The sequence below is a fragment of the Mobula birostris genome, chromosome 8 (assembly GCF_030028105.1).
Source record: "Mobula birostris isolate sMobBir1 chromosome 8, sMobBir1.hap1, whole genome shotgun sequence".
Classification (NCBI taxonomy): domain Eukaryota; kingdom Metazoa; phylum Chordata; class Chondrichthyes; order Myliobatiformes; family Myliobatidae; genus Mobula; species Mobula birostris.
The window spans coordinates 31475697-31487800 of NC_092377.1; the positions used below are offsets into that span (position 1 = coordinate 31475697).

The 12104-nt window shown below is 39.4% G+C and overlaps 1 protein-coding gene across 1 annotated transcript; it reads right to left on the reverse strand.

The window, feature by feature from the left end:
- Positions 1-1155: 1155 nt before the first annotated feature.
- epcam (epithelial cell adhesion molecule) lies at positions 1156-11308 on the reverse strand. Its single transcript, XM_072264957.1, has 9 exons — positions 11038-11308; positions 9862-9969; positions 5910-6162; positions 5472-5537; positions 4942-5002; positions 4323-4424; positions 3855-4067; positions 1768-1818; positions 1156-1683 (listed from the first exon to the last, which is right to left on the reverse strand). Exons 1-9 carry the CDS (start codon positions 11108-11110, stop codon positions 1639-1641), a joined length of 972 nt encoding a protein of 323 aa, XP_072121058.1. The 5' UTR covers positions 11111-11308; the 3' UTR covers positions 1156-1638.
- Between the last annotated feature and the right edge of the window lie 796 nt (positions 11309-12104).

Consider the following 12104-nt stretch of genomic DNA (forward strand, 5'->3'; position numbering starts at 1 on the left):
AGCAGTTCATTCCACTCACCACCCTGAGTGAAGTTACCTCTCAGGTTTCCCTCAAAATATTTCACCCTTCTCCCCTAACCCAAGACCTCTAGTTCTAGTCTCACCCAACCTCAGTGTGAAAAGCCCTCATCTATATCCCTCAACTTTGTCCTCATCTTAAACAAAAATCCCTCCATTCTTTACTCCAGAGAATGGAGAGCTAACCTATTTAATCTTTCCCAAAACTCAAGTCCAAGTAACAGCCTTGTAAATTTAATCTGATCTTTCAATTTTACTAATAACCTACCTCCTGTTAGGTAGGTGACCAGCACTGTATACATTACTCCAAACTTGGCCCCAAAATGGTTTCATAACTTCAACATACCAACTCCTATATTCTATACTCAGATATGTGAAAGCCAATGAGCCAAAAGTTCTTTAGTCTTCTGTAAGAGTATTTTTAGACCCCCCCCATTTAAATCCCACCCTAGTTTGTCCTCCTAAACTGCAACACCTCACAGCATTAAGTTCCATCTGCTGTTTTTCAGCTGGTCCAGATCCAGCTGCAAGCTTTGATAAACTCAGCTTTTCAGCATACTCCCCAATCTTGGTGTCATTGTCCACTACAACCCAATCTTAAGATCATTCACTTATTCTAAGGAACAAGACAGACAGACAGACAGACAAATATTAGGTTTATCCAAGAATGACCACAGGTGGTAGGCTAGACTAGATCACTTTTTGCAATTAACTTCCTTGCATTTCCATTATCTGTCCTTTGAGTCAATCAGTTCCAACCATGGTTTCTGGGCTATAATAGTAGTGAAACTACGGTGTTGAAGTTACTGTCAAGTTAACTGCTTTTATGGCCCATAACTGTACACTCCATGTTTAGGATGTTTCAAACAAGTCGTCAGTACACACCAGCTGTAGGAGTTGGATCAAATTCTCATCCCCTTACTCAGTTCCACCTTCCTTGGCTAACGGATGGTGAGGAAGAAAACCATCTTCTCTACTAATCCCAGTCAGAACAAATGAATGCCATTTTAACAGACAATTTATTTTAAGATATTTCAGCATTGAAACTGGATAGGAAGCTTAATCCTTCTTCCATGCCAGTTGATAAAGTAGGAGTTGAAGTGCAAAACCACAAAGTTGAGATTTACATTAACCAAGTCAACAAATTTGTAGTCTTTATTAAAAAAACTCACATTACAATTTAAAGTATTTTGTACACAAGCTCCAATGAATTGCTAAAGTTAAAACTTGACCCAAAACAAGCTTTCAACTATACAGCAGTTAAAAAGTTAACTATTTTCAAAGTTCTTTCAATATTATCCCAATATGCAATGCTAGTTTAAAATGCCAATATTACTCATGAAAAACACATTATAAACAAACTACAATCCAATAAGACCATTTGAGAACTTGCAACTAAAGCCTTGGGAGCAAAGTCCAGTAACATTTACCATTTTGTATTAAGCAAATCTCCCAAATGCAAGTAGAAAGGATGGAATCACTTAAAGGAATGGAAGTTAGAGCTGCACAGCAACCTTGTAAATAATCCAAAGTTAGATAACTATCCACTTGCTTTGGCTCAATGGTTCAATATTCCCAGGTTGTAGGACATCAATTGGTCCCAAACACATCGTTTTAGGATTAGGTAGTCAGCTGCTGTTTCTGAATTTCATCCAGTTCTCTTCCCTGTAAAGAGACAAATGTACACATTAAACTAGAAGCATTTTTAGTTAAGAAACTAGTTTACAAATGGTGAAAAAAAAAACTTACCTCAGCTTTTTGATATATGTGTGACTTGGCTGCCTTCCTTCGGGCAAAGAACTGGAAAAAGGAACCAAACAAGACATTAAGTTCTGTCTAGAAAGCCAATTCTGTAGTTTGAGTTTATTTTCAATGGCAATTTCATAATATAGGGTTGCAAACAAATCAAGAATCTATTGATCAGTAGTAATTTTCTATCAAGATTGTTTTGTGGGCAGAATGACATTTTTCCTCTGGCTTTAAATTTATGGGCATACTATTGACAAGCCACTATTGGTCATCCTCAGTTACTGATGAACCACTGACCAAGCTGCTGCAGTCTGTTGGTGTAGGTGAATGGAATTGGTTTTTCAGGTTGTATGTTGTCTGAACTTCTAGGTGACATTTTTGGGGATTGGGAAGTGCTGATCAAGCAAGATCTAGAGGTTGCTCTAGTCTAGTAGAACTTAACTAATCAGTATTAAAACTATACACTTCAATACTTGGATGCAAGATATTCTGCAGATGCTGGAACCATTGAGCAACACAATGCCAGGAGTCAATGCTTCCCTTGTCAACTAGATCCTTTACTTTGAGCAGATCCAAATCAGAAGGATAGGCAGCAACAGCTCCACCACAATTATTCTAAACACTGGCCATGTCCTTAACCATTCACTCTACTGCCTATATGCTTGTGACCAACTCCTCTGGAAATTTGCAGGTGATACCACTACAGTAGGACAAATCTCAATACACATTTGTACATCTTACAGAGTCAGTACAGGAATGAGAAAGCTTGGTAACACAGTGTCATGACAATTTTTGTCAGCAAATCAAACGAGCTGGTCATTGACTTCAGGAAGTGAGGTGATGCATAAATGCTCCTATCTATACTGACAATGTTGAGCTCCTAGGAGTGAACATCACTAACCTCTCCTGAGCCAACCATCCAGATGCCACGTCTAAGCTCAGCAATGCCTCGACTTCAAGGTTAAAGGAATTTGGCATGTCCCCATCAACCCTAATGCACAGTAAGCATTCTATCTGGATATATCATGGCACTGCTCAGAAACTGCTGGAAATTGTGGATAGTTGAACAAATGACCAAAACCAACCTTCCCCTATGGATCTTCTCACTCCCTCAAAAGCAGCTAGTATAATCAATAATCTCATCCACAAAGCATTCTTTCACACCCCTCCTTTCCATTGGCAAAGATACAAAAGCCTGCAATTATTTACCATTTCTATCCAAGGACAGCTTCTATCCCACTATTAAATTGTTCCCCATTGGATTAGGGATAATTTAATAAAATGACCTTGACCTGACAATCCACCTCATTATGATCTTCATCTGCACTGCACCTTCTCTATAGCTGCTGCACTTTATTCTGCATTTTTAATCTGTTCTATACCTTAATGCACTGAACAATGATTTGATCTATTTAAACAGTATGCTAGCTTTTCACCATCTTGCCAAGTGTTAGAATTGTAAACCAATTTAGATCAGGCAGCATCATTTCCTTCCAAAGATGCTGCCTGACCTGCCAAGTTCCTCTAGCAGAGGATCCCAATATTATTTTTATTAAATGCCACAGACCAATACCATTAAGCAAGGGGTCCATGGAGTCCAGGTTAAGAACCCCTGCTCTAGCATTTGTTGCCCTTCATATACTCAGCCAAATAGATCCTTCAACAGTCACTACGCTGACCAGTCTCACATTCCCTTCATGAAAGAGATTTCACTTAGTGACCAATTAACCCACAACATTATATGGAAGGAAAATGAACCATGCAAGGAAACTGATGGGGAAAACATTTGTAAGCCCAAGTAGGACCCAAGATCAGGACTGAACCAGAGTTGGAGCTGCTTACTACCTGCACCATTCAAATTTATACACCAATAAACCAGCATCTGATATTTTACAGAATGATTTACTGGAGACAAGTTTGAAGAGACTAATTTGCAGATCTCCAACTAGTCAAGCAACAAAAGTGACTACAAATTCATTAAGTTAAAGAAAATTTGTGACTTTAGAACTGAATTTCAAACTAAGCCTTTAAAAAAAAAAAAAAAAAAAAAAATCACTTCAATAAAAGCTGTTATGTTTAATACTTACAAGCACAATAAGTCCAGCCACAACTGCGAGGCACACTACGACAACAACTGCAATAATGCCAGGGGTCATTCCCTTCATGGAGAACTCTGGATTCTTTGAATCAATGTAGTATATATAAGCTTGTTCAAAAGTTAGTTTAGTCCCATCATATGGCATACCATCATCTTGAACTGATCGATTATACATGATGGAGAACAACGAGTTACCCTTGATCTAGCATGGAAGGGAAAAACTTAGTTTTAATATTGTGGTCAGAATTGTACACGGACTAGTCTATGAAAGAGATTAAAATGCATTTGCAAACAAAGTCCTCTTTCCATTAACCAGGATTTCCAAAGTCTCCCGCTCAGTTGCTTTAGTTGACAGCAATTAATGAGTACCATCTCAAATCCATTAATTGCTATCCATCTGAACCAAGGCAAGTTCAGCTATTAATTGCTATTTATCAGGATATTGAATGCTACTTACATCCTTTTCTAGATAATATGTTGCTGTAGCAAGATCAGTTGGCGAACTCACAGTAAGATTTTGCTTCAGGTCCACTATGATATAACGGTCATCCTCAACATACTGAAATAAAAATGTTGGCATGTAAGAAATACAACTTCTGTGCCTATAATACCCATTTTCTTTTAATAGCTTAGATACAGAATGAGAGAAAATCTGTCTCCATTAACCCCAGATTTTGGTAAATTTGTCAGGACCTGGAAGCTCCAGATTACTTATTAAAATATTCCCTGCAACTTTTGTTTCGGAAAGGAAGCTCAAGAAGCTTGCTAAGAAAGATTTACAGATGAAACAATGTTTAAAGCCGTAAAAATTGGAACTGCAAACTTGGAAGAATCAGTTTGCAGAGATAGGCAACACAAAAGCCAAGTCAAAGATCTGCAAAACAGTAAAGGAAAAATAAAATGATTTCACCATCATTGCAATTACTTTAACATAGATTATAAATATGGCACTTGGTTTGACCATTTTAAATGAGAAAATTCCTAATGTTCAACATTCACATGGCTTTGATACAAGTAGCATTCCACAAACAAAAGCCAATTTTCTAGACAGGATGCTGAAACAATTATTTGCCTACCTCAACCTTCTCAATGTAGTCTGAGTCCACCATGTAGCCTGAAAACATTTTTTTGATTGCACTGTTGAGAGAAAAGCCACAAGCATTAGCCATTGAGCTATTGTAATTTACATTCAGTGGCTGACATATTTAGCTAAACAGTTTTATATTAAAATCAATGCCAGTGATACAAAGACCAGTGCCCAGAACAAAGTTCCACAAATCTGCACTTGGAACAGCACCTTCCTAGACTTTCTAAAGTGCTTCATAGCCAGCAGCTTCTGAAAATACATTGTATAACAGCGATGCAGAAATAAAACTTTGTACAATTAAACCTGATAATCAATATATTAGAACAGCATACTATTCTGGCATCCACGTATAGCAGTGGTTAAGACAAGGGGATCATAAACATAGACCCACTGTTTTAAAACTGCACAGTGCCAGCAGCATAATGAACCAAACAAAACAATTACATGCACACATCCATGAATTGGGAGCACACTACTGGGCACAGGTTATATTGACTAATTAAACTTGGGAGTGCTTACTCTTTAAGTTTATCTTCATCGATTACTTTATCCATGGGTTTATGTCTCAGCTGAACTTGAAACCAACTATGAAGAGTAAAGCAAGGGAAGGAATAGGTTAATACAAATTGGTCCTTAAATATATTTTTAGAAGAAGCCTTAAAAACAACTCTTACTGATCCTTTTCATTGGGTCAATATGAAATCCACAAAAGGATTGAACTCTTCTCTCTCCCCCCCATCCCCCCCCAACTGATTGTCAGTAAGTCAGTGTTGACACTTGTGTTCATCACAAGCATGTTCCTCTGCCTACCACCCACCCTACTCCCCAAACAGTTACACCAAATAAAACTACAGTCTGCAGTCTTTATGACCAGAAATGGGTCCACTTGCATTGACCTTTTACACTTTTCCTCCCTGCTACCTAGCCCAAGTTCAAACTTCAGTGTACAGTACTTACAAAGTGTCCACAAGCTCAGAGCACTGAATATTTTTATCTCCTTTGTCAGTTCTCCGAACACCAGCTGTGTTAACACACCAGCATGTGTCAGTCCCATTGCACTGCTTGGCATGGAATTTTCCATCATTCTCGCAGTCGGGATCATAAATGCCATCATTATCCAACATCGCATGCTCAGTGGGCTTTCTGCGGGTTCCAATATTATTCTTCTTTCTGTACATTTCATTCTTCATCATCCAACACTTGGGGGTCACTAAAATGTTTGAAGATCATTAGGTTTTGCCAGCTCTACTTTGAAGAGTAAACTTTTGATTTATGATTTAATTCTACTGAGCAAATGTTTGGTCCTTCCAAGTGGATGGGTGCAGGGCAGAAATACACTTGCTCATTAAATTGAATGATTTTCACCACAAATTATTCGAACTGGCTTCCAATTGAATAGGAGTTACACTGAATCAGAAACAGCAACTCCATGTCATATGCACAAAATCAATTTCTACCTAGTATGTCCAAAGCAAAGTGTTATAGGGCAAATTTTCCCCACTCTTCTTTACTAAAGAAAATGAACCAAATGGTGTGTTAATTTAAGTTACAAAAATTTTATACCCACAAATGTTGCCTTCTATCCCCAAGATCACATGCACCATTTTAGTTGCATTATTCATCTTTGATTAATTCTCAGGTCAGAAATATTTAAACACTAGAATGCAGTGACAGTGAAGAGTAAAGTTTGGTTTATCCAAATCAATGTTGGAATATAGTGACCAATTCAGCAAATAGTTACCATAGTCTTAATAGTCTGTTAGAAATCCTTAAAAAAAAATCATTTCACTCAATTTGCTGGATCCCAAGAGAGCCTATGAGATGGCTTTTTAAGAGTAGGATGTGATTGAGCCCACTAGGGGAATGGCAATTCTGGATTGGGTGATGTAATGAGCCAGATTTGCTTAGGAAGTTCAAGATAAAGGAACCATTAGGAGACAATCATAATGACAGAATTCACCCTGCAATTTGAAAAGTTACTCAGATGTGTCAGATTTACAAAGGAGTAAAGGGAATTACAAAGGCACGAGGGGGAAGCTGGCCAAAGTTGATTGGAAGGGGACATTACTATGGATAACAGCAGAACAGGAACGGCCTGTATTTTTGGGGGAATTCAAGAAGTGCAAAATACAGCCCAAAGATAAAGTATTCTACAAGGGAGAATGAGGCAACCATGGCTGATAAGGGTAGTCAAAGGCACACAAAAAAAAAAAGCACATAATATAGCAAAAACTAGTGGGAAGGTAGAAGATTGGGAAACTTTTGAAACCAACAGAAGGCAACTCAAAAAAGATTAATTATGAAGGTAAGCAAGCCAATAATACAAAAAGTTAAAAAAATAAAGGATGGATATCTGATCACTGGGGAGGTAGTAATGAGGATAAAGAAGTGGTGGACAACCAACAAGTATTTTGCTTCAGTCTTCACTGTGGAAGACATTAGCAGTATGCCAGAAATTCAGGAGTGTCAGCGGCAGTAATGAGTGTAGTTGCCATTTCTAAGGAGCTGCTTAGGAAGCTGAAGGATCTGAAGGTACACAAGTCACTTGGACCAGATGGACTACACCCCAGGGTTCTTAAAGAGATAGTTGAAGAGATTGTGGAGACATTAATAATGATCTTTCAAGAATCATTATCCTTTGAGGGAGACTGAAGGAAGGAAATTTCAGGCCAGTTAGTCCAACTTCAATGGTTGGACTAACTGGGAGTCTTCCAGCAGGATTCCTTAAAGGTCAACTTGGAGGTTGGGTTAGTGGCAAGGAAAGCAAATGCAATGTTAACATTAATTTCAGAGGACTATCATGCAAAAGCGAGGATGCAATGCTGAGGCTTTGCAAGACATTGGTCAGACCACATTTGGGATCAATGAGCCTAAAAATGTTCACAATATTTAAAAGAAAAGTATGTGCTGGCACTGGAGAGAGTCCAGAGGAGGTTCATGAGAATTACCCCTGGTCTAAAATAGACTTAACTTATGAGGAGCATTTGATGGCTTTGGGCCTGTACTTGCCAGAGTACAGAAGGATAAAGGAGGTGAGAATGGGAAGACTTATTGAAATTCAAATATGGAAAGGTCTGGACAGAGTGGGGGAGTCTAGGACCAGAGGGCATAGCCTTAGAATTGAGTGACATCATTTAGAACAGAATTCCTTCAGTCAAAGGGTGGTCAATCTGTGCAGGCCAAGTGATTGGGTACATTCAAGGCCAAGGTTGATAGGTTCTTGATTAATCAGGGAGTCAAATTATGGGAAGGCAGAAGAATTGGGTTGAGAGGGATAACAAGTCAGCCATGATAGAACAGCAAAGCAGACTTGATTGGCCAAATGGCCTAATTCTGCTCCTGGGTCTGTGGTCTCAACTTTGTTACATTTGAAAAGGTATGGTGGCCAAATATTCATCATTTCTGTTCCTGCACATGAAAAACAGTCAAGACAGACAAACAAATGACTACCAATTACTCAAGTATACTAGGATTCAATTCCCATCTTACATTGCTAATGAAATGTGAATCATTAGCCAATGTCAAAAGGAAATGCAGCCTTTTTCTTGTTCATAAATAGTTCCTGATACCCCTCTATCATCTCCCTCAAATAGTGGAAGCAACATCCACAGAAGCTCATAGTTCAGTTATATCCAGACACACTAAAGGACATCCTGGTTTACTCAATGCAAGTCTTTCTATTTGACATTTTATGATTACATTCTAGCTCCTAGTATTTCACATAACACCAAAATTTAAAATTACTATAGATTGAACAATGCTGTCAAACTCAAACCCAAGATATTTCAGATCAAGTTAAAAACGGGAAACAGTTTTGAAACACAAGGTCACTGATGGACAGAGCCAAAGATAGCTCCAGAGGATGGCTTCTCTCAGCTCAGTGAAAGAGTTACACTCTTTCTATGTAATGTCTCTTTTCCTTTACAGGGGGGCTGGGGTCCTATCGCAATCTTTGATCTAGAGCAACACTCAAAACTGCATTCTGCACGTTGGTGCGTTCCCATTCTTGGAACTTGTCAATCGGCAGTATTTCATTACATCAGGTGCGGCCTGAGGGCAGGCAAATTTGGGGCCTTGCATGGTCCTGTGGACACAAATTCTCAACCATGTCATGAACTGAAGCTTAGCAGGAGTAGGAACATCAAAGACAGTGACAGTGGCCATCAGAGGGCTCTGCACTCAGGATCAATCTATGGTGGGGGAAGAGTTTGTTGCCAGCTGTCAAGTTGGGGAACTCAAAATAAAAAACACCTCATACTGACCAACTTTGAAATAGCTGTCTTCCCCTCATTAGAGAGCCTGTGGAATGTTGAAATGTGGGAGTGAACAGTTAAGTTTTTGATGTACTGTAGACCATGGTCTCTCTTTGGGGCTTTACTGTTGCTTGCATGGCAGGTGGTGGGAATGCTGATGCTTTATGCTAGAATAAGTGAGGGAGGGGGAGGGTTAATGCTTTTGTTGCTGCTTGTGTGGGAGGGGGCAGGGGGCTTTGGAGATCCTGTTTTTGTCATTCATTCTTTGGAGTTTTCTTCTGTTTCAAGGATTAAGAAACAGTAAGAATTTCTCAGGTTGTATTATTTTTTTAAATATATATATTTTTCATTCAGATACTAAATGGAACTATTGAACTTTTTACCCAAAGTGTTGCCCATGAACAAGGTTAATTGGCTTTTATGATAGGCATTCATACCTCAATCAGGTGTCTAAATAATGGAAAACTCACTCATTTCTTTCAAAATAAACAATGTTATCAATTCTTTTAAATTCCATCCCAAAAATTGCCTAACATCCTGGTAATAACTTGAGCAGCAAAATGATAAAGGGATAATAGAAAGTTGTCAAAAGAACTTTTCATAAAATGTGCATTACTTTGCTGCACACTACATAGATCTTTCCATTCAAAACTTACGTTTTTTGCAATCTACTGGTTGAGTCAGATCCTCATCTAATTTCAATGTACATTTACATTCAGATCCACTGCATTTGGCAAATTGGTTTGTTAAGCACATTTCACAATCTGAAAAAAATATACAAAGTATTAATACAAACAGAACATCATATTTAAACACTGAGGCTAGAGAATGGAAGCTAAATGAATAGATTTATCAAACTCAAACACAAGGAATTCTGCAGATGCTGGAAATTCAAGCAACACACATCAAAGTTGCTGGTGAATGCAGCAGGCCAGGCAGCATCTCTAGGAAGAGGTACAGTCAACATTTCAGGCAGAGGCCCTTTGTTAGGACAGACGTACTGTACCCCTTCCTAGAGATGCTGCCTGGCCTGCTGCATTCACCAGCAACTTTGAGATTTATCAAACTGTTTTAGTGAGGGGATTTTGAAAGAAAATTCATTCACACCACTAATTTTAAGGTAAGCCACTCAAACTTCCATTTCCCTTCAAAAACGAAGCTCTCATGTTGTAATTTTTTTTAAAGAAAAGAAAAATGACTACATGCTTTAACATCATGTCCACCAGGGGTTCCACAGACCCCTCGGTTAATGGTAGGGGTCCGAAAGGGTTGGAAACCCCTGGCTCCAAGCCAAGCATATCCTTGCAGAATATTAGTAGAATTTACAAAATGCTACCCGCCCGTCATTTACATGCAAATGTTGACCAGGTTAGTGTTTGTTCGTTATTAAAATAGTGGATTAACTAGCTTAAAAGTTGGGAGATCTGACAACTCCGCCTAACAACCCATTGGATCAAAAACATTAAAATTTAAACCCAAGAGATTCGTGACTGTAGAGGAAAAATAGTTGAGAACTCATACACAAATCGAAGCCCACCCTCTGGCCCTGGCGCCACAGGGTGCAGAAAAGGACAAAGCCAGCCACACCTTGCGGACACCGGGCGGCCCCGCAAACGTCCCCCAGCGTCGGCCGTGGGAATTGCCCGTGCGCCCAACGCCCCAGCGCACCCTCGTGGACGCCGCTTTTCTCCAAGTTTTCTATGTTACATCAGTGATCGAGGAGAAAGGGTCAAAGACAGCAAGCCAATTCCAACAACGAAAGTCGACATTTGTAAGAGTTAATAAGTAACCAAAGCGCAGATCTTTACTGAACGAACCTTTCTCTCACTCACCTTTCTCCCCGTCATCCCCCGCCCAGGCGGCCAACGAACACAAGGCCAACACCAAGAAGCCCAACACACGCATCTCGCCCGCTCACAAACAAATCCCGCTTCAGACCAGGTCCTTTTTAACAGAGACTGAACACTCGGCTCGCAGGTCACGGCTCCAATCGGATTTTCAAATTTTAAAGGATATCAACAGCGCTCCAATGCCAGCCCAACCAGAACTCACTCTACCTTCTTTGTTACAACCTGGACTACCAATTTCCTCTTCCTCTCGGCATTTATACCTTTGGGAAGCTGACGTCAGGTTATTACCTGGTGAAACTGGGAAGAGTTTTTTTCTCTGTTAGGTGATGCCAATTGGTCGTCAAGTCACTGCCTGTCCACACCATATTTGTCTCTTCCTCTTTGGAAAGATCAGGGCGTGATCACCCGCGACTGCTTACAACAACAACAAAGAACGTGTTAAATTCCCCTCGTAACCCACCCAGAAAGTGGAAAATGCCGATAAGCACATGATACCGAATCACCGAGATTTCAGCACCTTGGGGCTCAAAACACGATCTGTGTTCGAATTACATTATGTTTACTAACTAGGTACACAGACTTACTTCAATTCAGTAATATTATGCTTTTATTGATTTTCGTTATTACTTTGTAAACAAATAGAGGGGCAACAATTTTAATTAATAAATAAAATCAGAAATTGCTGGGAATCTTTAGCAGATCGTCTTTGATTTTTTTTCCTCTCCCTCTCCCTCTCCCTCTCCCTTTCTCTCTGTCTCTCTACAAAACAATTACAGGTCAGACGGATGGATGACCTTCGGTCAAACGTCCGGCCAAAAATGAAAGGTTTTTAAGTACAAAGGCGAAGAGGAGGGACTAACGAATAATCAAATGAAGGGTTAGAAGCAAGGGTTCTAGCGACTATAGGCCTCGTAATTGTTGTATTTCAAAGATATGCTTTATTGATAATTTATACAATAAATAATTGAACCAGATTTATAAAGGAACCCTTGAGCCGGGCAGTGATCATAATATGATAGAATTTGCCCTGCATTCTGAGAGGGAAAAGC